This window comes from Tripterygium wilfordii, chromosome 23, assembly GCF_013401445.1.
Source record: "Tripterygium wilfordii isolate XIE 37 chromosome 23, ASM1340144v1, whole genome shotgun sequence".
NCBI classification, from domain to species: Eukaryota; Viridiplantae; Streptophyta; class Magnoliopsida; order Celastrales; family Celastraceae; genus Tripterygium; species Tripterygium wilfordii.
The window spans coordinates 619,470-646,151 of record NC_052254.1 but is presented as its reverse complement, the minus strand read 5'-3'; the positions used below and the strand labels follow the sequence as shown (position 1 = coordinate 646,151).

The 26,682-nt window shown below is 36.4% G+C and overlaps 1 protein-coding gene across 3 annotated transcripts; it reads left to right on the top strand.

Moving 5' to 3' along the window:
• The first annotated feature begins 257 nt into the window (after positions 1–257).
• On the top strand, positions 258–22,023 carry LOC119993114 (protein MOR1-like). Of its 3 annotated transcripts, none has more exons than XM_038840049.1 (56): positions 331–376; positions 454–539; positions 1,529–1,694; positions 1,792–1,897; positions 2,026–2,149; positions 3,147–3,226; positions 3,316–3,493; positions 3,579–3,643; positions 3,908–3,990; positions 4,084–4,169; positions 4,409–4,522; positions 5,708–5,827; positions 6,711–6,813; positions 7,039–7,175; positions 7,697–7,762; positions 7,866–7,971; positions 8,111–8,151; positions 8,437–8,508; positions 8,598–8,705; positions 8,809–8,914; positions 9,812–9,924; positions 10,048–10,135; positions 10,287–10,387; positions 10,599–10,706; positions 10,837–10,942; positions 11,020–11,099; positions 11,228–11,377; positions 11,499–11,574; positions 11,739–11,863; positions 11,967–12,077; positions 12,150–12,299; positions 12,457–12,531; positions 12,626–12,707; positions 12,814–12,929; positions 13,004–13,105; positions 13,231–13,305; positions 13,391–13,486; positions 13,569–13,670; positions 13,751–13,852; positions 14,114–14,296; positions 14,371–14,482; positions 14,656–14,732; positions 14,808–14,887; positions 15,700–15,762; positions 15,882–16,008; positions 17,562–17,684; positions 17,831–17,908; positions 18,167–18,325; positions 18,407–18,565; positions 19,818–19,915; positions 20,013–20,169; positions 20,249–20,365; positions 20,522–20,617; positions 20,764–20,835; positions 20,919–21,183; positions 21,285–22,023. In XM_038840049.1, the coding sequence occupies exons 3-56, from the start codon at positions 1,535–1,537 to the stop codon at positions 21,554–21,556; spliced, it is 6,051 nt and encodes a 2,016-aa protein (XP_038695977.1). In that variant the 5' UTR covers positions 331–376; positions 454–539; positions 1,529–1,534; the 3' UTR covers positions 21,557–22,023. The 3 variants fall into 3 exon arrangements, with proteins under 3 accessions (XP_038695975.1, XP_038695977.1, XP_038695976.1); XM_038840048.1 differs by having other exon boundaries at positions 334–376; positions 1,508–1,694; XM_038840047.1 differs by having other exon boundaries at positions 258–539; positions 1,508–1,694.
• Positions 22,024–26,682: the final 4,659 nt, after the last annotated feature.

The window sequence follows — 26,682 nt, the reverse complement described above, 5'->3', positions numbered from 1 at the left end:
TCCTTGGCTCCTACCGGTGTGGGACCCTACAAATTAGTGAATTACACTGCTCAACCATAATAAATCAAAATTAGCATCCTCACGCCCTCCCCAAAACCTAACTCACTACTTGCACCGACACGCGCGCACCAACGGGCTTTTTTCCAAAATCTGATTGGATTTTGGAGACGTTCATTCTAACCGCCTTAATCGCGCGTGAACGTATGAACCACTCAAACCGTACTGCCCAAAACACAAACGAAGGCAGGGGGGAAAAAAAAAAAAAAAGGAATACTGTGCGCCTGCTGGTTCGCTTGATACCCTTGTTTGTGTAATTTGAAGAGAAGGAAAACGAAGGAAGGAGAAAGAGAGACGGAGAGAAAATACTGGTTAGGGGGTTTGTGCAGGCGGAACAACCTCCCTTGTTTTTTTATCTTGTTATCGAACTTTATTGATCTAGATCTCCCTTTCCAGATCTCTCATATCTGCAACTCGTCAGCGATCTCTCTTCGTTTAATCGGCCGGCGACGGATTTGCTACGACGTTTTCTGTTGTATTAGGTATTTTCACCTTTACCTCAACCGAGTTTTGCAGAATGTGGGTATGGAGATTGGGTTTTGATGGATTTTGGTTTAGTTGGGGTTGATTGTGTTTTGATGTAATATGTTTTGGCTGCGCTCGCTGGTTTCTCTTCTTCGTACTTTCTTAAGAGCTTCTCTGTAGTGTCGGTTAATTGTCTTAGTTCATGAAAATTTGAGTTGTTGCTCGAATTTAGTCCCTCAAATTTGAGGATAGGAGGGGATCATGTAACCTAGAGAGAAATTAAATTTCAAGCAGTGGCATCGGTGAGCTTGAAACAGAGATCACTGAGTTTATTGAGATGTAAGTTAATATTATTTTTGTCTGGAATTGATTTAATTCGTTTTGGCATGCGGATGGGGATATCAAGAAGCAATGTAGATGTTAGGGGCGGCAGCAAGAGCGTTGCCACTAAGACTTGTGTTAGGAGTAAAGTTTGGATAGCTGGAGATTTTTTTTTTGGAGGAACCAAAGCAGTTGACTGATGGTTTACCATATGGGGTTTCAATGGCCTTAGTGGAGCTTGAAATGGGGATCGGCAGTGATCCTTAATCTGATTTTTGTTTTGAATTGATTTAATTCGATTTAGTATTGTGATAGAGAAATTGAGAAGCAATTTATATGATAGAGGTGGCAGCAAGAGCCTTGCTACCAATGACACGTTTTATTGAAGGACTCGAAGTAGTTGATGGACGGTGAAGGCGCTATTATTATGGAACTTGAAATAGTTTCAGAAAATTTAGTAAATCATGAAGTGATCATCTGTAAATGATTATGTGTAATTTTACCAGCTAATTTGTAGCTTACCTATACCTTTGTTTTGTTTGTTCTAGAGTTTTGATTTTGATGCTTGTGGAATTGGAAGTTCATTTATGTGATGATGGTTTCATTGCAGATTTTATGGTATAGATGCAATGCATCAGCTAAACTTGCTATATATGTGATTTAGGTTTATACATTTGATTGTTAGATTAAGATGTCTGAGGAAGAGAAGTTGTTGAAGGAGGCGAAGAAGTTGCCATGGGAAGATCGGCTGGTGCACAAGAACTGGAAGGTGAGGAGCGAGGCCAACATTGATCTAGCTGCTCTTTGCGATTCCATAACGGATCCCAAGGATCCTCACCTACGTGAATTTGGTATCTTGACATCTTAGATCTGATGTTTTACGTTATTTCTGTACTTTTACGGAGTGCGATAATTGATGCATGTTTTTATTGCTTTTCATTGCGTCAGGTCCTTTCTTTAGGAAGACTGTGGCAGATTCAAATGCAGCGGTGCAGGAGAAGGCACTCGATGCATTGATTGCATATTTACGGGCAGCCGATGCTGATGCTGGGAGGTGAGTACTTTTTCGTTTTTTCCCTTTTCTGTGTTATTTCTCCTTTTTCATTCGTTTTTGAGGGTAGATCATATGTTGTTTAGTTGCTTGATTTTGTGTTTTGGCTGATTACTTTGTTGAGAGGATAGGTATGCAAAGGAAATATGTGATGCAATTGTGTCAAAATGCCTCACGGGTAGGCCCAAAACAGTGGCGAAGGCTCAGGCTATTTTTATGCTTTGGGTGGAACTGGAGGCTGTGGATGTTTTCTTGGTAAGTTTTCCTTTTCCTTTTTTTTTTCCCTACTGGGTTAAATGTTATAGAATACAGTTGAAGATATAGTGCTTCTAATTGCTTTGGCATGTGCTATCAGTTAGCATTGCTGTTATGCCTGTTGTTGAGTAGCTCTTGTTTTTATTATTCTTGTAGAAGCTAATTGATGATGATTGATGCTGAGTAGTGTAATTGCAACCGGTTCCTTCTGGAATATTATTCCTTAATTAGGATGATTTCGAACCACCTTACTTTTCAATTTTTATTTGTTGCCTGCAAGAGCTAAATGAAAATGTGCACAAAGAATCTTTTATCTTTTCAGTTTTTGTTGGACCACTACTGAGTAATGTTTGTTGGTTTCCTATACCCGTTGCATCTTATTCAGTTTTTGTTAGAACCTTTTGTTTAGAGCTTAAGTAGATAAATTTCCGTGATCCTGGCCCACAAACATGATCCTCTGGATATGCCGTTTCTATGTATTATTGTTATTCGGAGCTATTATCTTGACTCTTTCTTTGTTCTGAATTCAGACACAATATGGTATTAGCTTTTCAGGGAATTGTGAAACTATCTTTTTTTCACTGTGGCCTGTGCTACTAGGTGATAGGCATCTTTCAATTGCTAGTTTGCTAGCCTGTTAGGAAATTTGTGTCTCTTTTTTCTGGTAAATTGGGCTTTGGTTGATGGGATGAATGGCCTAGGTATTGTTCTTTATTCTGGTTTTCTTTTTAAATCTGGTTTTTTCCATAGGTTATCAGAGTCACTGCTTTGTGTTGCTCTTATGTTTATGGTAGTTAGTTCTAGTTGAGGAGCACCAAGTGGTCAAGCTCCTCAACCGTAAAAAAAGGATTATACAAAAAAGTTCATGGTATTTAGTCTCTTTTTTTTTTTCACTTTTTTGATTACATTATTTTTCAATTTGATTAATTTTTCGTGCTTGAAATTTGTTTTAGTTTAATGGGTTCTGTATGTATGATTCCTTTTATTATTCTCATAGGATGCAATGGAGAAAGCAATAAAGAATAAAGTTGCTAAAGCCGTTGTGCCTGCAATTGATGTCATGTTTCAAGCCTTAAGGTTTGTGCCAATTTTTTTAATGACCATTATGCAGAAGTTCTTTGATAAATTTGCTTCAGAGGATTATTTTGTTGTTTTCTTGTGGTTAGTGAATTTGGGGCAAAGATTGTCCCACCGAAGAGGGTTTTGAAAATGCTACCTGAACTTTTTGACCATCAAGATCAAAATGTTCGTGCGTCCTCCAAAGGACTTACCCTTGAACTTTGTCGTTGGATTGGGAAGGACCCTGTAAAATCAATATTGTTCGAGAAGATGCGAGATACAATGGTATGGCATTTCAATTAGTCTTTATGGGTTGGCTACTTCCCTCTTTGTTCTAAACAATAATAGCACTGGTGATTTTTGTTTGAAGAAAAAAGAGTTGGAGGCTGAGCTAGTTAATGTTACGGGGACAGCCAAGCCTTCTCGCAAAATAAGGTGACGTCATGAAGCATTTGTTTGCTTTTAAATATCGCACTTTTATTGCTTATTATAAAATCTTAAGGTTTGTGATTTGATGTATTTGTCGGGCGCTTAAACTTTGCGTTTGTTTCCTTGTCACAGGTTCTCGGTTGATGAATCTCCTCCTTCCTCCATTTCCATCTCTTCTGCTTTGCTTTATCAATAATTTCATGTGAACAAAGCACATCCATGGTGTAACTGATGTAGATGTATGCTTTTATGTGTGTGTGCTTGTGATAGATCTGAACAAGACAAGGAGCCAGAACCGGAAGCTGTTTCTGAAGTCATGGGTCCTGGTCATTCTGAAGAATCCGTGGATGATGGTATGCCCTCATTTCAATGGAGCCTATTTATTTTGTTTAAAAATTTTTTTAACTCACCTTCCTTGGCTTGTTCTCGATAATTTGCATTTTCAGTTCCTCAAGAAATAGATGAGTATGAGCTTGTCGACCCGGTTGACATATTGGCTCCTTTGGAAAAGTCTGGATTTTGGGAAGGAGTGGTCAGTGCTTTTTCCTTGTTCGATCCTTTTCCCCTCCAAAACTCAGGGTGTTGTTCTATTCTGGTTGTAGATATTGTTCACCACAATATATGCGTAAATATATGAACGTTTGTTTACATGAATATAAAATGCGTTTTACTGCTGATGCATGTTGGTACAAGGTATATTGTGGCTTCTCTCTCTCTCTCTCTCTCTCCCTTCTGATGCGTATAGTGGCTATAATTGTGTCTTCCTCTCAGAAAGCTACCAAATGGTCAGAACGAAAAGAGGCTGTTGCGGAGCTTACCAAGCTTGCTTCGACAAAAAGGATAGCACCTGGTGACTTCACAGAAGTTTGTCGAACTTTGAAGAAGGTATTTAGTCCTTTTCGTTGAAGGAAATGAATTTCATTTCTTTTGCTACAAATTGTTTTGCAATTGCCACTGGGGCAGACACCATCAGCTCTATCCTCCATGCCATAATGTTAAAAACTTACGATACTCTGTACACGAGTATCGTATGGCAATGTCATATTTTGAGTTGATACGCCTATTGTGTTGGAATGGAACGAAAAAACTAATGATATATATATTCATGCCTCTCAGTATGGTCCGAAGTATCGGTAAACTTATAGAACCCCGACTGCTGGTTTAATGGGCTTCTAAAATTGTGACAAACACCCATTCAAATGCCTAAAACATTGGACCCTTAAACCACTGGGCCCATTTGTTGTAAATTTACCCTCAGATTTCTTCCCTCCATTCTTGGTGGTGATTCCTTTGAAATACAACAAAGAGACCACCAGTCCCCACAGTAAAAATACTTAATTACTATAGTTGCTTTCTTAGAGGTCTTTTGTAATGTCTCGAAAGAAAATTCTTTATTTTACGGAAAAAAATATTGATACACAATGTGATAAGAAAGAGATTAGGATATCAATACACTTGACTATAAAAAGATTTAACAACCATGCTCCATATTACATGATGTACTATATTTTTTTCCCTTATACTAAAGATGGCTGTTGAGACTGAATTTTCTACATAATTCTAGCTTTTTACCTTCTCAAAATTTATTTTCCCTACTTTAGTAACTTTGTAGAACCGATACGGTATTTCAAACCATGAAAATAATTATGGAGTTAGTTTGATGAACACCTTGATTGACACTAAGATATCAAGTTTCCTCTTACTGACCTTTCTTAGGGGGATGCAATGGGCCTGAACATACGTTCGATGGAAATAGTCTGTTCTTTGTTGCGTTAAATGCCTTTAAGTTTTTGATCTCTCCTTAGCAAACATTTGTTGCTTTTAGCAAGAGTCGAACTTAAGGATCTTACTTTATGGATGTTTTTTTCTGTCCAAACTCTTGCCTGATAATTTCAAAATACTACTGCTTTCCTTTTCATCTTCAGTTTTTTTCAATTTAATGTTCTTGTTTGTATGGGTACACTCATCTCTTAGTATTTTAATTGTGTGCCACTTATGTTGACGTCGCTCTACTGTGTTGTAATAGTTAGTCCATTTACTGGATAAAAGTTTCCTCTTGTTTGCCTGCAGCTTATTACAGATGTTAATATAGCCGTTGCAGTTGAAGCCATTCAGGCTATTGGCAATCTTGCCAGTGGTCTAAGAACCAGTTTTTCTGGGAGTTCACGTTTCTTATTGCCAGTTTTACTTGTGAGTATTGTAGTTATTCAAGAAGTATTTGTTATTGCACTTCTTAATGTATTTCTCATGCTATGATATTTATGTGAAGGGATGGATGGCTTTACTGTTTATTTCCTTTGCTTCTTAAGTTCCCCTTTTCTGTTTTAAGCTGATGCCTTGGTACTGGTTACTTCTTGGCTTGGGAAACAAAGAACAAAATTTGATTCCCTTTGATGCTATTGTCTATGCGTCATACATGTTTTTGGTTCCTAAGATCATGCTTTAGCTTAATTTTTCTTCAATCTTTCCTTTTTCTTGAAAGGTGGATTCCATCAATCTTTCAATCTAGCATGCTCTATCTTATCGATTAAAAATGCTCCTAACTAGATGATAAAGCTTTGGTTTATTTCTTTTTGGTTGATTTTATTAAAAGCATTTTTGGCCTTTGCCTAATGTTGCTAGGTTTCACTTACTGCTATTTAGGGGCTTTTAAACTTGCTTTGGTTCAGTTCTTGAAATGCTTTGCTTTTGGCACTGTTTGGTCAATCCTGTCCATTCAACTATCAGTGTAGCTTGATGTTTAAACTTCGTTGCCCATAAGAACTAAAATTCTTTGTGATGATTGTGAAGTCCTTTTCCTGCTTTCATTATCAGTGCTGTTATCTTTTTCTGTTTTCATGAGCAAATAATTTATTGTATCTAAGCTGCTGCTGGTTTGAAAAAGAAATATGTGGTAGTCTTTGAAGTGGGTTGTAGTTGAGATCAAAGGTTTTTCTGAGTTTGTGTTTGTGTCATGAAAATTTGTGATGCTACAGTCCTCCAATTCCACGGATTGATCTTGACAGCACTTCTGCATCTAAGGGGAATATTAAAGCTCTAACTGATTCTGCTGCTCTTACATTTTCTATGGTAGGAAAAATTGAAAGAGAAAAAACCTACTTTGTCTGAGTCACTTGCACAAACTCTCCAAGCAATGCATAGGGCTGGATGCTTAAATCTTGTTGATATTGTTGAAGGCAAGTTCTGAATTCCATTTGGTTCTTGTTTATAAAATACTGAACAAAGGCCATATTGATTGTCCATCATTTACTGCTCCTTTTGGGTTGGCATTTTTCTTTAGTGCCTTTTCATTGTCGCTGTAGATGTATAAAATGATTTTAGTTTCTGGTGCCTTTTTTCAATTTTGAGCTTGACGATACATAGATATTGTTTAAGGTCATAGTCCATGCTCTTTATTGCAGATATTAGGACAGCAGTGAAAAACAAAGTCCCTCTTGTTCGATCATTAACTTTGAATTGGGTTACATCTTGTACTGAAACTAGCAACAAGGCTGTTGTTCTGAAAGCACACAAGGACTATGTCTCTATCTGTATCGAGGTCAGTGCATTCATGCCTTGAGGCCATTCATCTTAATCTTCATATTTGAATTTTCATATTCTTAATTTTTATCTCATCATCAATAATATGAATCACTGCTCTTTCTAAAATGAGGATGCACTGCTCCATGTGCTTCTGCAACACTTTAAAGTTCAAATGTGTGTTTTAAAGAGGGAACAACACCCTACCTTTTATATTATGAAAAAAGATAATAGTAAGGGCACCAAAGGGATTCGTCCCAAGAAAGATCTATTACATTTATAGAGAAAACAAATGGCAATGCTATAATTGCCTAAAAGATCTTGCACATGCATCGCACTGTAGGATTTGACATCAAAATTGCCTTCTGTAGCAGCTTTCAAATTTCAAAAGAGACATCCTCCATAAGGCAACCTTTGTTGGGTTCTACAAATGTGACATTGGCTGTCATGTCATCCTGAAGTCGCTTCTGTTGCTCATATTCTACAGTTTTCTTATTGTTGTTATTTTCTGTTGGAATTATAATGAAGTTGTTCTGACAGTGTCTCAATGATGGTACGCCAGAGGTGAGGGACGCTGCCTTTTCAGCCTTAGCGGCAATAGCTAAGGTAAAGTCCAATTTACAATAGAGCCCCTATTTGTTTTTGCAATTGATTGGTTCATTACTTAGCTATTGCGATATTAATTTCATTTCTATATTTCATTTTTCAGTCAGTTGGAATGAGGCCTTTAGAAAGGTCACTGGAAAAACTTGATGATGTCAGAAGAAAGAAGCTTTCTGAGATGATAGCAGGTCCGAGTGCCAATACAGCAACTGGTACAAGCTCTGCTTTGTAATAGTTTCTCTATGCATTTTAAATTCTTATCTCTTTTTTTCTGTGACTTTTAATTAATTTTTAGGCTTTGTTTATACTGTTGTTATTTCTTATATTTGTTTATGAATTTTCATGTGTCAGCTACTGTCCAAACTATTGGTGGGAGCGTATCCGCAATCGAGGTACTTTTATTCTTTTATATTTTTGCGCAGTCAATAGTGGAGTTAATTTGCTTTATTGCGTTTCAATATGTTCATGCATTTGTTCAGTAGCCTATAGTTGTGCCTATATTTTCGTTTTTCCCCTGTTGTACTTCTCCTGCAGCAAATGTGTTTTGAGAGTGGTGTTTTGAATGGTCAAGGACATCAGTAAATATTCCCATGCATATAACAATAATTTTTTTCCCTTTTTCTGGGAGTTGGCATTATCACTTGCTTATAACAGTATTTTTTGTTAATTTTACACAGCCTTCAGAAGGTTCATTTGTGAGAAAATCAGCAGCGAGCATGCTTAGTGGGAAGAGACCTGCTTCTTCAGTCGTGAGTTTGTTTTCTTGTCTTGTGCATAATTCTTCTTGTTAGAGATTTTATAATCGGGTTTTCTGATTGAGAGATTGATTATTTATCAGCCTGCAAACAAAAAGGTGGGTTCCTCAAAACAAGCTGGCTGCAAGAAGGGAGATGGAGCTGGACGGTTAGAAAGTTCAAAAATTGTTCAACAACCAGAGGACACTGAGGTGGAAACAAATTGTTTGAAAGTTCCTTTTGTGTTGTCTGTTTTGCTTAGCATCTTTTGCAAGCATGATATACTCACTGTCTCTGGTTTTTATATATTTGCAGCCAGGGGACATGAGTCTTGAGGAGATCGAAAGTAGATTAGGTTCCCTTATACAAGCTGAAACTGTTTCTCAATTGAAGAGCTCTGTATGGAAAGAGCGGCTTGAAGGTTGTTTATGATCTTAAAAGTAGCTCACTCAAATTTGCAACTCATTAGATAGTGCCTTTATAGATATTTTTAAGATTTGATAGTTAACTTGTTTCTTCTTGAGCTATGTTTTGTACTCATGGGGAATGAGAATAGTACTGGGAATGGAACAGTAGACTTTGGTAAGAGAAAGAATGAATGTCAGAATAATGGTTGAATGTGTTTGATATGTTAGGAAGATAGCAAAAAAAGTTGCACTTAGTCTCTTCTGCTATTTGACTTGAATATATCAAGGCCTTTATCCCGTATGATGTGTCAGTGGACTACATGAATCCATATACGAAATTAGTGAGAATCCATCACAAGAATTCTCCTTCGCCATTCATTCCTATCCAAAACTTCTTCTCACCTAATCCTGTAGAGTCCATGTCTTTTCTTATCAGTGGCATCTGTGTCCTTTTTGGCCTATTTGACATCAATATTTGGTCTTGAAAAATGAAAAATTTCAATGAATTTGCTCGTTGTGATTGATTAATGAGGAAGTGGAAGGAAAGGCAGGGGAAGACAAAATTGACTTGGTCTGAATCCATTGACACAGATAATCATTAAGCATTTTATAGGAAATATACCTTTGGAAGAGGATGAAAGTGATGTGGTAGATGACACCTACATTAATATTAGCTTAATAGTCATTCTAATGTGACCAAGAACTGTCTTTCTTAATGTTATTGAAATAATATTGCTCAGATGAGGATGGCATTGAGATTGATACTTTGTTGCTGTTTAGTTAGTTTATCGACAGTTTCCCTAGATGCTAAATCATTGACATCATCCAACATTTTTATGATTTACTTCATTGTTTATTTCTTGTGATTGTATTGAACCTTGTCACTTTGTTATTTTTGTCATTTATTGCAGCGATATCTTCATTTAAAGAACAAGTCGAGGGATTACATAACCTTGACCCATCAGTGGAGATTTTGATCCGTTTGCTTTGTGCTGTTCCTGGTTGGACAGAGAAGAACGTTCAGGTAGTTATATGCTGATTCTGTGCTTATATGGCTGATCATTTGCTTTAATACATGGCTTTTCTATTTCCCTTTTCAGTTTCTCTTTATCAGTTTTGGATATTAATGCCAAGACTGCACATGCAGGTTCAACAACAAGTCATTGAAGTTATCACATATGTAGCATCTACGGCATCAAAATTTCCAAAGAAATGCATTGTACTTTGCCTTCTAGGTGGGTATAACGTTGTCAAATGTCATTTATTTTCATTAGTCAAATGCTTTATATCTGGTTTATCTTTTCAACGCGGAATGTTCCTCGTAATGATTGATGATTTTTCTAATTCTAGCAAGTCTAAGGTTGCTTTGTCATGCACAATTGACAGGTTTAAGTGAACGCGTTGCTGATATAAAAACCCGTGCTCTTGCCATGAAATGCCTCAGTACTTTCGCAGAAGCAGTTGATCCAGGATTCATTTTTGAGAAAGTAAGTTTACTTTTAAGCCTCTTTCTGTTATTTGCTAGGAGTTAGGTGCCTCGCAATTCATCTTACTCTTTGGTTCTTCTTTGATTTTCCTTCCTCATCCTTGGGTATGAAGCATCCTTTGATGCCAATATGAATTAAGCTCTATATTAGTTTCAGGCAGTTTTATCTTCTTGCTTATTTTTAATTACTTCTGGAAATTCATTTCCTGTAGCTCTGCATGATCATGAAAGATCACAAGAATCCTAAGGTGCTAAGTGAAGGGATATTATGGATGGTTTCTGCAGTTGAGGACTTTGGTGTCTCGCATTTGAAACTTAAGGTGTATCCTGCTCTTTGGAAAAGTAGTATAGTCGACTTGTTGCATTTGTGTATTTATACGTATATTATTTTTTTTTTATAATAATAAGGTTTCTGGCAAGTTATAAAGGAATCCGATTTTTGTATTGCAGGATTTGATTGATTTCTGTAAAGATATTGGACTGCAGTCAAGTGCAGCTGCTACTAGAAATGCTACCATTAAGCTCTTGGGTGCTTTACATAAATTTGTTGGACCAGGTTACTAGTAATTTTCTTTCGAATTGTACATACTCATCAAATTCGTGTTTGCTGATTTTAATTTTTGTTGTTTGCAGAGATCAAAGGATTTCTTGCTGATGTCAAACCTGCACTGCTCAGTGCGCTCGAGGCCGAGTATGAGAAGAATCCATTTGAGGTATTTCAATTTGATTGCTAATTCCCTGTTCAATTGTTTCTCATGACAAGTTGCTTATTACAATATTTTATCCTTCTTTGTGCTTAGTAAAATTTCTTTCTATTCAAAAATTAAAAAATATCCTTCAGGGTACTTCTGCAGTTCCAAAGAAAACTGTCAAGGCATCAGAATCATTGTCATCTATGTCTGTTGGTGGACTTGATGGCCTGCCACGTGAAGATATTAGTGGAAAGATCACACCACTTCTGCTGAAGAGCTTGGAAAGTCCCGATTGGAAGGTCTGGTTATGAGCATAATAATATGCCTTTCTGGAGCTCATCTTGTGTTGTATAATGGTGTTCTACTCTCCCTAATACTTGGAAAATCTTGTGATACTTTGCCGTTATTTCCATTTCCTAGGTTCGTTTGGAGTCAATCGAAGCTGTCAATAAAATTATTGAAGAAGCTAATAAGCGCATCCAACCAATTGGAACTGGTAAAGTTGTGCCCTTTTTTGTCTTCTTTCCCTCCAAGCTACAATTTAGAGTATGTAGAGACCAGCATTGCTATTATATTTTCTTAGAGGTGGAAGTCGTATCTTACTCACCTTCTTCTTATGTATACTAATATACTGATCACTGTTTGCTATTTGACTGCCAGGGGAGTTATTTGGTGCTCTTAGAGGACGTCTTTACGACAGTAACAAGAATTTAATCATGGTAGCTTTGACTACGATTGGGGTTATGGCTTCTGCAATGGGCACAGCTGTTGAGAAGTCGAGCAAGGTTTCCAAATTTCTTTTGATTTTTTTTTTCCTCTTGGATTGCCTATATGTTCTTACTTCTTAGCCCTTAGAGTTTTATTTCAGCTTGTGGTTGTTTCTTCTAGGGTATTCTGTCAGATATTTTGAAATGCCTTGGGGATAATAAGAAGCATATGAGGGAGTCTGCTTTGACTGCTTTAGATGCTTGGGTTGCTGCCGTTCATCTTGATAAAATGGTAATTGTTGTTCATCTCATCGGTTGCTTCTTGTTATTGTTGTGAGGAATTATGGCAATTCTTTTGGTGCAGATTCCTTACATATCAGCAGTTTTAATGGACTCTAAGCTTGGTGCGGAAGGACGTAAGGATCTTTTTGATTGGTTATCACGACAACTTTCAGGATTAAGTGAACTTTCTGATGCTGTACATCTTCTGAGATCATCAAGCTCAGCCATGCTGGTATGGTCCAAGATAGAGTTTGTTTGTGTTTTTTTTTTTTAAAAAAAAAAAATCTATATTTGCATAGACTTTGCCTAATTTGATATGTTGTCAATATATGGATAGTGCTCCCCCCCCCCTTTTGTTCCAGATTACATGTTTGCCAGGAATATTTCAGGATAAATCAGCAAATGTTCGAAAAGCTGCAGAAACATGCATTAACGAAATTTTGAGAGTTTCTGGACAAGAATTAGTATGTGCATTACAAATATATTCTTACCTTTTCTTATTCAATTTACATTAGAATTGTGCTTGAAATTTGGTGCATATACATATTATCTTTTCAGTTTGAAAGGAATCTGAAAGACATACAGGGCCCAGCTTTATCTCTCATCCTTGAACGACTGAAGCCTTATGGAGCTTATCAAGGTGTTTTGCTTGTTTATAGGATGGTTTTTATATGTTTTCTCCCTCTCTCTACTGTTTCTCTCTCTCTTTTGGGTGGGTGCTTATGCGTTTGACTCGTGTTGCTCAGAATCTTTTGAATATGCGAAAGCAGATATGATGGGCCCAACATCAAAAACAGGCTCAAAGGTTACAAAGTCCGCTTCTAATGCTGCTTCAAAACCAACAATTCGAGCTACATCTTTGGTATGTCCTACTTCTTGAATTGCATATTTTAGGGACCCAACTACTATATTTATTCTTTTTCCTGGCATGTCCAGAGAGGCGTTCCTGCAAAGGGATCAAGGCCAGAAACCATCACGTCTGTTCACGATATAGCTGTCCAGTCACAGGCTCTGTTGAATATCAGGGATTCGAACAAGGTATCGCCTCATGTTGAGACTTATATGGAGTTTTAGATATGCATATAAATTAAGCATCTGTGTTTGAAATTGCTAAGTGTAGGACGTGACTTGGATGATGATGATTTGAAATTGCTTACTTGCAGGATGATCGAGAGAGAACGATAGTTCGTAAGTTCAAGTTTGAAGAGCCACGGATAGAACAGATTCAAGATCTTGAGGTTTGTAATTGTGGAGCATTTATAGGAAAGCTTATTTTGGTCTTATAGAATTTAATGAGAGTTTTGAGGTGATACTTTATTGCAGAATGATATGGCAAAGTATTTTAGGGAAGATTTGCATAGGCGTCTTTCAAGTACAGATTTTAAGAAGCAAGTTGATGGTCTTGAGATGCTACAAAAGGTGTGTTATTGAAGCATGATGTTACAATGCCTTTTCTGGCTCATGTAAACGCATTCTCTCTAACTTCTCACCTTTGCTATAGGCACTTCCATCAATTGGGAAGGAAATAATTGAAGTTCTGGATATACTTTTGAGGTGGTTTGCATTGCAGTTCTGTAAATCCAATACGACTTGCCTTTTGAAGGTGTAGTTTATTTCCTTTCCTTTCATCTTTGGATATACAAGTATGGTGCCTTCATATATTACTTTGTATTGTTTGTACAGGTCCTGGAAGTTCTGCCTGAAATTTTTGACATGCTGCGAGATGAAGGCTACTTTTTAACAGAAGCAGAAGCAGCCGTGCTTCTTCCTTGCTTGATTGAAAAGGTTTTTTTAATCCTTAACAGTATGAACTTTTGTGATTATTCCTGCTTACTCTGTAATTTATGCATGCCATACTGATGAGTCTTTTCTTTCCACTTCTCACTTGAGTGACTAAATTTGCCAGAATGTTACTCCGGTGGTACTATAATTGGGTATATGTGTGTAGCATTTTGTACTCTACATTATATTCTGTGCACTCTAATCGGACACTCTTTTTTTTCCTGCAAATCTGACAAATATGGTGACCTTTTAATGGTCTTGCAGTTAGGACATAACATTGAAAAAGTTCGAGAAAAAATGCGGGAACTTACCAAGCTAATTGTTAATTCATATACTGCCGCAAAAACTTTCCCTTATATTTTGGAGGGTCTGCGATCCAAAAACAATCGCACTCGGATAGAATGTGCCGATCTTGTTGGATTCTTAATTGATCATCATGGGCCTGAGGTACAAATGAGAAATAGATCTTAATTTACTTTGTTGAGCCTCGGATGCTTACATCTTATTTCTTTCGCAAACAGATTAGCGGACAATTGAGGTCCTTGCAAGTTGTTGCAAGCTTGACAGCAGAGCGTGACGGTGAAATTAGGAAAGCTGCTCTAAACACGCTAGCTACTGGTTACAAGATTCTTGGTATTCCTATATGCAATGCAATTATTATACCACTTTCATTGTGGCGAAATTCTTTTGTTATTGGAAGCGTTTAGTTTGTCTAAAATAAATCCATCCTTTTCCGCATTTTCAGTGTGGGCATATTTACTTGGCTCGCTTACTATTTTTTGCTTACTAAATTACTATCATCCCAGGTGACGACATATGGAGATATGTTGGAAAGCTAACAGATGCTCAGAAAAGCATGTTAGATGATAGATTTAAGTGGAAGGTTAGTAGTTATATGTTTATATTATGCTGCTATCTGTTCTTCTTATCCTTTGTTTAACTTTATGTTTTATGTTAGGTTCGAGAGATGGAAAAGAAGAGAGAAGGAAAGCCTGGTGAAGCTAGAGCTGCTTTAAGGCGTTCTGTTCGAGAAAATGGGTATGTATCCATCTTATGACTCTTAACCCCTCTTAAATTTGTTTAAGTGTTACTTTAATTTTACTTTCATTCTTATTTTTCTTTTATAGACAACTATTTTTGTGTAAGGCATAAATTTTTTATTCTTTTGTGAATCTTTGGGGAATAAAGTTTTGTTGTTGTTCTGGTCACTGAAGTTTCTGATTTTTCACATATTAAAAAGATATTTGTAGCCGTCCGTCTTGCATAAGCTGTTCCAGTCCTGCTTCAGAAACCACTTGCTTTTACCTTTTTGATGCCTTGATGTGATTCAATGCGGTTGTTCAGATTATGTCGTATTATATTGTTAATTCTGTTCTGATTTTGAACAAATGGTGAGAAAGTTTAGGCTGATAAATCAGGCTTGTTTTCTTTCTATTTTGGTGTTGGTCATAATCATTGCAGAATTTTGTATTTTTTTATGTATCAGTGGTATCTTAAGATTTCTTCTTTCTTCCTCTCATTCTTTTTAGTTTCGATTACTGTGTTTGTTTGATGCATTTGTTCCACAAAATTATTGGGAGGCCACATTTTTTCTCATCTAATTCAATTTGTTACTGGATAGATAGAAGGCAGAGAGTCGAAGTAGCAAATCCTTATATCGGTTGTTAGAATATGTATAAATGACGTGAAATGCCCTAACCCAACACGTTAACTTATGGGATTGAATGTCAAAGTAACTAATCTTAACATTAGTGAAATTATGGTGGCCATAGGATCAAAATCTGTTTTGATAACTTTTATTGTTTGATTTTGTTTCTATAATCTTAAATTTCTGTTGTTTGTTGTACTAGGTCTGATGAACCAGAGCAAAGTGGGGAACTCTCACTGTCTGCTTCTGGCCATAATTTCACAGGGTATTATTAACTTCATTTGATTTTTTTCTCCTTCGTCCCATCTTTTCTATCTTGGTGTTTGTTTTTTTTTTTTTACTATTTTGAGCGTTTCACTTCATGATAGCATTATCTTTTCTCAGGAAAAATTATGGTCATTCTGAGCTTCAGATGGAGAGACATTTAATTCCACATACACTTGCCAGTTCCAATGGGCCAACGGACTGGAACGAAGCTTTGGATATCATTTCTTTTGGATCTCCAGAACAGGTGTTGGAATTGTCGAGCTTTGATTTTCATTTAAAAAATTCTCAATGCTTGTGGTTTTTAACCAGTACAAGAAAATATCTTTTCGTCCCTTGCGAAGTTTGTCTAAGAAAAATTGGAAATTATGAAATAGGTACCCTTTTTTGTGCACTATCAATATATTAGAATGGAAATAATTATAATTATTCAGTGAGGATCCGTTTGCAAATGATCACTGTCTTGAAGGATATATTCTATAGCATCTGCTTGATTAGGCCTTGATACTCATTTAATCTTATATTTGTTAATATTTAGGACTGTTGCAAGCTTATGTTGCTGTTATTATTATTTTTATAAATGATTGAAGATATAGGACAACAAATCCTTGAAACTCAGTTATGTGACTAACAATTCTTGAAAAGTAGTTTTATTAAGGGAATTGTAATAATTTTGATGACCTAATATATTCGGTGAAAACAGACTGAAGAATTATTTTTTTTTGAAAGATTTAAGTTTATTATTTTATTGAGAAATCAAGTTTCTTGTTTTTGAGCAAATTACAGCTCTAAATCATTATCAAGACATTAATCATTGTTAAATAAAGGGCGTAAGAAGAGAACTTGTAGCAATAATTTGGGTAAATTATCCAAAATAAAAATAAACATAAAAAGAAATTGATAAATCAGTAATAGTTAGAGAAGGTTAAAAATGAAGAGCTCTGGTAGATGTTGAGATACAGTTAATCCTCAAGCATTACTGAAAATGCATTTACAGTTGCATTTCTTTGGTGAGGGTGAAGTAGAGGGTTACCAACAATGAAAAGTATTCAACTCTCTTAATATAAGCATTCTTTAGAAACTAGTTTTACTTGGCATCCTTTTTTCTGCAATCAATGGACGAGATAACCCCCCCCCCCCCCCCCCCCCAAAACCCCAATTTGTGAAAAGTGATAAAATCCTGCAAAGTTCTCATTGTACCAGGCTGGCCATGACCCTTGTGGTTTTTTTCCACTAAAAAAAGAAATTATCATCATCATCATCCGAGCCTTTATCCCAAAAGTTTGGGGTCGGCTACATGAATCTATGAGAACATCATTGGAAATCCACCACATGTATTTGTTTTCTCCGTTCATTTCTATCATGGATAATACATTTATCCACTCCTATTAACTTCATATCATTTCTTATAACTTCAAACGATGTCTTTGTATCAGGATTTTTATTGTTTGTTTGGATTCATTGGTGTCTCCAATATTTTACTTTGGGAACATCTCATTAAATGAAATTGCTTTCATTGAATAGACCTGAGCTTAGTTAACCAGATCTGTTTTTGAGGGGTGATAATTATTGTTCTAGTTTTGTGAAACCTGGCACAGTGTCACATGTAAATAGTTATAAAGTTCCAGAAGTTTTATAATGAAATCAATATTTGCACAAGTAGATTTTAGCTTTATATGTATATGTGTATATATATATATATATATATATATATATATATATATATATATTCATTCACTCACTCTCACTCTCTCTCTCTCTCTCTCTCTCTTTTCTTTTCTGTTTTCTTGTTTTGTTCAGAGTGTTGAAGGAATGAAAGTTGTGTGTCATGAGTTGGGCCAGGCCACAAGTGATCCAGAAGGCAGTGCAATGGATGAACTTGTGAAGGATACAGATAGACTTGTTTCATGTTTAGCAAACAAGGCAACTATCAGCTTTCCTCCTCAATCATGATAATCCCACCCTTCTCTACCTCCTTGATTTCATTCTCCCAAATGAATGTTGGCAGATAAATCCATTATTTTATAAAATTCAAATGTTTTTCTGACTTTTTTTCAACTTACTTGAAGGTTGCCAAGACTTTTGATTTCAGCCTAACTGGAGCATCATCAAGGTCTTGTAAATATGTGCTTAACACACTCATGCAGGTAATTTTACAAATTTCCGTGCTAGGGGCAATTCGCAATTCTAGGTTTATTCTGTTCTTTTTTCTTTGGGACACACGATTGTTTTGGTGTTTGTGGGTTGGGTAGTTCGGTATAGAATTTGCCTAAGAAGGGCAGGCTAGAAGAAGGAATTGGGAGGGGGAGAGGGAGAGGGAGCAGGAGCAGGAGCATCGTCATCCCAATATTTCACTGTTCTTTTTTACTTCAATATACTAATAATTCATATGAATCTTGCTGCAGACCTTTCAAAATAAAAGACTTGCACATGCCGTCAAAGAGACCACTATTGACAGTCTCATAACTGAACTTCTACTATGGCTTTTGGACGAACGAGTACCTCACATGGATGATGGAAGCCAGCTTCTAAAAGCTTTAAATGTTTTGATGCTCAAGATTCTGGTCAATATCTACTTAGCAATGCATATTTCTTGGAATGGTCTTGACTTATTTTTTATCTGTGTTAACCAATGTTTTTAACAGGACAATGCAGATCGTACTTCCTCCTTTGTTGTCCTCATTAATCTACTACGTCCATTGGATCCCTCAAGATGGCCTTTACCTGCATCAAATGAGACCCTTGCAGCCAGAAATCAAAAGTTCTCTGATCTGGTTGTCAAATGCCTTATCAAACTCACCAAGGTCAGGAGATCTCTTGCTTAGTGCCACTTATATCTTGTTTTTCATAACCTGTTTTGACTGTCTCTATGTAAAATTGAAAATGTATGAACATATTCCAAATTGTTTTGCATTCACAAATTATACTGAGTTGACATGTGGAATCCGAGATTTTTTGTTGAAATGTAAGACACAATGGAGGCAACTGACAACTCTACTTCTCTTTTCTTCTAGTTTAGTGATTTATAGTAAGCAAGTGTCGAGGTTCAATACTCATGATTTTCTCTCTTGACTATGGAAATTGACTTGTGTATTGTCGTGAAGAAATGCAGTCATACACAACTTAAATTGTTCTTTTTCTTTTGATATGTTTTGTGGTGCACATGATTATTTCTAGGCATCACCTTTTTTTTTTTTACTTTTGTTTCTTTTCCCAGAAACATTTTTTCTTGAAATCTAGAATACTTGTCACATATTTATGAGGCGATCAAAAAATAAAAGATAAAAGTCATGTACTCAGGATAGAATCAACAAAAATTAAGAAATCAATACAAAGATGAAAATCAATCTTTCATAGGTGCTCCACAGAATCTGTCAAACTTTTTTCTCACCGTGCCTAATATTTACCCGTAACCATTTGTACTTCTAAAACATCTGTGATCCTCAGACCAAACCACCAGTCAAACCACAGATTTTGGAAAATGGTGGGTGTGTTTTAACCATCTCAGAACCCACTGGATCACAGTTTTTGAGTTATCATAAAAGATTTAAATTTTAACTTGTTTTAAATTAAACGGGTTATCTTAAAACCCGTTTTTGATATTTTAGTGAGTACTTAATGTACCAATTGATGGTTTGTCTGTTTTTGAAAGATTTACATGTTCTATATATTATTTAATATTCTCATTCAATATGATGAAATCACGTGGTAAAGAGTCATGTTTAAGACTTGAGTGCAATGCTATTAAATTTTATTAATTATCATTTGGAGTTGATATGTGATCATTTAATTTATCAAGAAAGTTATGTGCATCTACTGTAAAAGAGTTCATTTAATCATTATTTACCTTGTATAAACATATAAAATTGTTTTATGTAATAACAAGTTGACATTTCAACCATTGAGTTATCAGTTTGACCGGTTGAACCTTGTAAAATCACTTTGACGGGTCGACGCTCAGTTTGGTTTTAGTAACCCTGGTTCCTTGTGCTGAAGTTACAAGTATGGTATTTTTTTTCCTTATACATCTCCATGATCAATTTCATCACCATGCAGGTTCTTCAAAGTACTATATATGATGTTGATCTTGATCGCGTCCTTCAAAGCATCCATGTATATCTACAAGAATTAGGAATGGAAGAAATCAGGAGAAGGTATGTGCCTATCTCCTTCCTATTCGCACAAAATATCTTCCTCACCCACCCACCCTCCCTATTTGTATCTGCCTTTTGTAACATGATTTTATACCAGAGCTGGAGCGGATGACAAACCACTGCGTATGGTGAAGACTGTTCTACATGAACTAGTTAAGCTCCGTGGAGCTGCAATAAAGGGTCACCTTTCTATGGTTCCAATAGACATGAAACCTCAGCCAATTATTCTTGCCTATATTGATCTTAACCTCGAGGTAATGATAAAATAAAATAAAAAAGATTTCTTTTCTCTCACTGTGCTTGAAACTTTACTGATAATTTCTATATCCTCAGACTTTAGCTGCTGCAAGGATGTTGACTTCATCAGGACCCGTGGGCCAAGCTCATTGGGGTGATTCAGCAGCCAACAACCCCTCAACAGCTACACATTCTGCTGAATCCCAATTGAAGGTATTGTCTTCCAGGTTTCAAATTTTTTTCATCCTCTATATAAACTTAATTTTTATGCTTAGTTGTTCCAAAGTTCTATGCAAGGATTATTGCTTTTGTCATTTTCCTTTCTCTAATTAATGTTTCCGTTTGATTTACTGCTGCTTATTTTTGCAGCAAGAACTCGCCGCCATTTTTAAGAAAATTGGTGACAAACAAACATGTACCATTGGTCTTTACGAACTATATCGCATTACCCAACTATATCCGAAGGTAGTAATTGAATTACACTGCCTATTTTGAAACACAGCATTTGCTTCGTTTGCTGCATGGCATCAAAGGCTAGCAACTGAAGCTAATCCATGTGGTTTTCTTTTGCTTTCTGATTTAAAGCTTTGCATGCTGAACATATGTTTCAGGTTGATATATTTTCACAGCTCCAAAATGCTAGTGAGGCTTTTCGGACATATATCCGGGATGGTTTAGCCCAGGTTTGTTTATTCCTTTTTATTAATAAAATGTGCTAGTTATGAGGAACTTGATCTGAAGCAATCCCTTTTTGCTTTTACTACAGATGGAGAAGAATGCTGCTGCTGGAAGGACACCTTCTAGTGTGCCCATGTCAACCCCTCCCCCATCTGCTCTTAATGCTTCGTCCCCTGATTTTGCACCACTCTCACCAGTACAGACAAATTCCTTAAATGATGCAAAGCCCTTCAATATGAAGTCAGAACCAACATACGCTGAAGATAACCGAGCCAATAATGCGATTGCATCTAGAGGTATTGACTTGGAAAATTCATTGGGTGACCAAAGAAATGAGAAATTTTTAAGTGGAGGTAAGTACTCTGCGTCTTTGTATTTTGTTTTATCTTCATGTTTGCTTCTATATCTTGAGATAGAGTAGACTTGACGATGGAAGGCTTTGGTAAAATTGCAGTAAGTAGTGGAACATTAGATGCAATTAGAGAAAGGATGAAGAGCATGCAATTAGTGGCTGCTGCTGGAAATCTCGATACTGGAAGCAGACCACTGATGTCTGTGAATGACAACGTAAATTATGGTCTCCCTAATCAGACTGCTCGTGCATTAGACCGTATCAGTGTGGAGAGTCCTGTAGAAAGTGGGGTACTTCCGATGGATGAAAAAGCATTATCTGGGCTTCAAGCTCGAATGGAGAGACTGAAAAGTGGAGCCTTTGAACATCTGTAGATTTGGTTCATTCATCTCTAGAGCAGCTACTATATTTCTACCCAGGAATGCCAAAGTAAATTGTTGTTGTTGCTGCTGGAAAGATAGCACAAACACATGGTAAATTGCTGCATATATACTACTCCCCGTTGAGGTATGTAGAGTTTTGCCATGCGCGGAGTGTTTATGTAATTCACCAATGTTCAGTTGTTCTGAATCTGTATATTTTTATACAACCCGTCACTTTCAGAATATCAAGCTCAATTGTCTTAGCATACAGCTGAGGAATCCCTTAATATGCTGGACAAGTTTTGTTTGATTAGTAGATGTCAGGTTTTCCAAGGAGGCATTTGCTGAGTGAAGAGTTATTTTGTACAAATGTAGGTGCAAATTACTGCCTGTATTTAAGTTTTGGTGAGCATAGGATTTTACAATATCTTATTTCTCTACATTAGTTAGCAATCAAGTACCATTACATTTTACGTTTACGATACTGTTAGGGTCGGCCTTGAGCTAGGGTTGCATAAACAGTTGTTTTTATAATTTGATCCTTCAGTTTCTCATTTTCCAAACCTAGTAAACTGAGTCTGGTTGATTATTACTCCAAAAATTTTCCTTCATCATGGGTTGGGTTTGTGCTCTAAACAGAGCAATGAAACTGTTACCAATTTTTCTTCTTGTAGAAACAAATTCTTTCTATAGAAGCCGAGAAAGCAGCCCAAGTACACTGGGCTGAAAAAGATGAGGCCCATGTCCATTTTATCTATGCTGGGATTCGGCCCTGCTAATAATCAACCCAAATACAGTGGCGGAGATTCGTTGAGTAAAAGAAAGCCAGAGTGTGGCCCAGCTGCAATGTGGGTTTACTGTCAGTAAATGGACTAAGCCCAAATACATATTCTTCAAGGTTAAAGAAGAAGGCCAGGGTTTTTTTTAGGGCTAGGTTTTGCTCTAGGGCCCAGACTTACTGGTAATGGGCCTACATCCTGTCTGGTTTTTGTTCACAAAATTAGGCCCTAAACTCGAGCATAGCATAACCACCAGTGGTTTGTGTGAGAGAGACATTGTAATGCGTCTTCAGACAGAAATTTAAAACAACAATTTTTTTGTTAAAACCTAAAACAAGCAAAACCATAAGAAACCTGGTCATGATTTGAAGGATTCTAGAAGCCAAATCATGAAAACATGGAAAGTCCTATTATGCAGTTGTCCCCCTCATATCCCTATATCTTGCTGTTGTGTTTTTTTCATCCACCGGACCACCAGTACTACACAGAGAGGTAGCAGACCCAGACTACCTAACATGCACGTGGGTATGAATGTAGTAGTCCTTACTGCACTCAATTATTAAGACCACAACTAACAACGTATATATTGCTGCTATTGCTAGCTGTGCCTAAGCTAATCATATTTCTTCATTTTCTCTCAACCCCCGTTTTACATTGTGTGTATACATACTGATAATATCAAAAATAACCCCTCCAATGAGATGTGGACACGTGGTACCACACCGGTTGAAGGAGAGAAAATTGAATTAGGAAGCATGTCAGTACACCCAGATGACACATCGGCATGTATTCCTCGGTATGGCCTGACAAGTATGACTTTGGAAACCCCCGGGTGACCAAAGCACTTCGGGATACCGAGGTGACCTCATCATTGATCAGGAAGAATATTTTCAAAGAGATCTTTAATGAATTCACCTCTAGAAATCTCACCTATAATCAGTAATTCAAAATTCATATAAAATAGTATCTCCACTTAGTAAAATCTATCTAACTTTTTCACTATTCACTACCAGTTATGGATAGAACTTTACATCATCATCACATTCATATATAACCAACACATACATTCACAATTCGACTTGACGCATGTAGGCCGCCCCACTATGTGGATGCTAAGTAGCCCTTATATTTCCTCTCTCTATCTCACAACCTTATATATATGATATAATTTATTATGTGATGTCTTAACATGACCATTTGGTAGATTTGTCAGAACACCATTATTAGGGTATGTTGCATTCTTCTTTGTCATAAGTTAGGCCCACAGGGCATATAGATACTAAAGAGGAGGTGGAAGATGGACTCAACCCACGCCCAAAGGGATGAGTCATGAGTCTGATTCTTATGCAAAGTTCTTGCCGTTTGCTAACTCTCTTGTCAGTTGATGCTGGCCGTTTGCTCAAGCTCTGCTCGTCATTCTTTTGTTGGGCTCGCTTGAGCCATGCTCGGGCTTCGTAAGACCTATAAACTTGAACTCAGGCTCGATTCGTTAAAAAATATATAAAATAATAGGGAAATGCAATTAAGTGTCCTTAGTATTTAGGGTTTTACCGTTTAGGGTTTAGGAGGCATTTGATAACTTACACAAATGTAGATGCAAATTACCTTAATTAATTTACTTGCTGTATAGCCTGTATTTAAGTTTCGGTTAGTATGTCCATGTTGGCATGACATACTGAAATAGGGAGATGTTGTAAATGGAGAGTTGAACTCGGCCAACTACGGGTCGTTGGCGGAAATAGTGAACTTGATCGTGGTAATTCTTAGTGTAAGCAGAAGGTCGTGAAGTCTCATAGACTTTTCCCTTATTGCAATTTGTGAGATGGGTTTTTGCTCAATCTAACATATGTGAATGTCATCCTGCGTTATCTCATATACTATGCCTCGTTCCAAGTCTCAATTAATTCAAAGAGATTATGAGATCTTCTATGTGACCTAAAATTTACCAACCAATTGTTCGATGAACAATTGAATGGGTTATACGTTACCAAAAAAGAGTTGAACTCGACCCAATTGTTGGCCACACAAATTAATGTGTAATGGGATGGAGCCACACGCCTCGGAGCCCTTGTACAGTAGTGGGGGTAGCGTGGCGAATCGGATCGTTGGACAGTTTTGAAATTTGAATATGACATTTTACCAAACCCAACTAAGAAAAGAGATTTATGTGGGCCAAGCCTGGCTTAGTTGGATCCTTGGAGGCCCCTACTTGGCGATTAGAAACATTTATTTATTATTTAATATATAATATTTTACTAAATTACCAAAATGACTTTTTTTTAACTAACTAAGGATGGCACCATACAAATTTGTCTTTAAACTTCCCATATGAACTTAAACTCGGGTCATTGGTCCTGCGTCCAGAGAAGTTTTGTAACAGCCCCACTTCGCACTTATAATACTTTATCTACTTTAGATTAGCTCATACTGGCATGCCTTGGTCTTCCCACACCAATGCATATTAGTTTGAGCACAATAAAAACATTTGTTATTGGTTAAGAAGTTTTGCTTATTATATATTGTATTTCACATCTTCTCCAAGATGATGTGGAGCAAGAGACTTAACTCTTTCGTCACTCGGTAGCTCACCCAACACCATCAAATTTGCATTGTAGAGACTTGTGGTCTCGTTCACTCGAGTCGGGTGTCAAAAGTTTTTCTCTCGAGGAAATGATCAATTGAACAAAAATTTTACACGTGGCGGCTATCAGCGTATTGTTTGAAACAATTACCAAAATGACAATGTCAACGTGGGCATATAAATACCTTTATAAACCATTAATTTGTAATGGAAATTCTCGAGGAGGAATTGTTTGTGCATAAATTATATAAAAAAGAAGGCATTTTAGTTGTTTTTTGGAAATATAATGCCTTTTATTTTTGTAAAGTCTCGATTGATCACTTTAACTTGATTCGACTTTGTCTTTTCAATGTAATTATGAATGATAAAAAAAAAATCCTTTTTCACTTTGTTGATTTTTGGAAATAATTGCAAATCTTTTGTCTCGCAAAGCAATATTCCATTGTAGATTTTGCAACTTGACTTGGAGGGGCAGGCATGCGTTGTGTTTGTTTATTAGTGTCAAAGGATAGGCTTAAGGTGACATTAGGATTTGACAAATAATCATTGCATATGTACTCCTAATGAAATCACACAACAATCTTTCTTTCCTTTCTAATACTTGTGAGTTATATATATATATATATAGATCGCTCGCTTTTGGCCATTTTTATCTTCACAAAACCATGTTGATATGTTGTTTTTAGGGTTGTATAAAATTATTGAAATAACCAAATCATACAAAACTACTGAAATAACTGAATCGACGGATAGTTGAATTTTTCAATCGGTTAATAATCGATCAATAATCGATCGTCGATTATCGATCGTCGATTCGATTAAATTCATATCAAAAAATCGAGAAAAAAACTTAACCGTTTACACCCTAATTGTTTCATTTTTTTTGGTGAGATACACTTAGAAGCTCTTTTAGTCTCAATTTGCCAGACACATTGTTCATTATTAGCACTCAAAGATGGATTGGGGGAGCATCCGGTTCATAATGTACATGTGGCCACGTAGTTTTTATATTAACACGTGTCTCTTAATTTCTTTCTTTTAGCGTGTTAATCATGATGATTTATCATTATTATTACCAACATTGCACTAAATTCCAAAATTAGGTTCTACTAATTCGGTATTTCCAACACGTGATCAAGGTCTTTTTAGTCCCAAAACAAAACCAAACCACATCTGCCCAGAAAACTAAAATCCAATTTAGCCCTAAAATTCGACAAAAATACCTCTAATTTTTAGGCTCGTAGTGACCTACACTATTGAAAACACCATTTTACCCTTCTTTTTAGCTCCTCTTTTTTCACCTCATCGAGGTAAAAATGTAATTCCATCATTACAAAATAAAATTACCAAAATTTTAGTGTTTATTGCAGTCAAATGTTTCAGAATTGCAGGCACCTCCTGCTACTGTTGTTGATGTTTTACCACAATCAAATTATTGCCCCCAACACCCGAGTCAACCCAGTCCAGACCGAGTTAATGACTTAGGACTCGGACCTTAGCAAGAGGAGCCAAAAAAAACAATTATGGTGGAGATCCCATGCAATTGGTAATCCAACTATCGAATTATACCTATAAAATTTTATATACATCAAATGAGATAATAATTATTGAAATCTTAATATTTTCGAAAAAAATGTGTTTAGATAAGGTAATCCCTTACCCTAGGCATATGTATGACATTAGCATATATAACCCTAAGTGGGCCCGTCCATATCTTCTTAACCATAGATTATAACCAGGGTTAAAAGTTAAAAAACATCAAGTGGGTGTTAAGACTT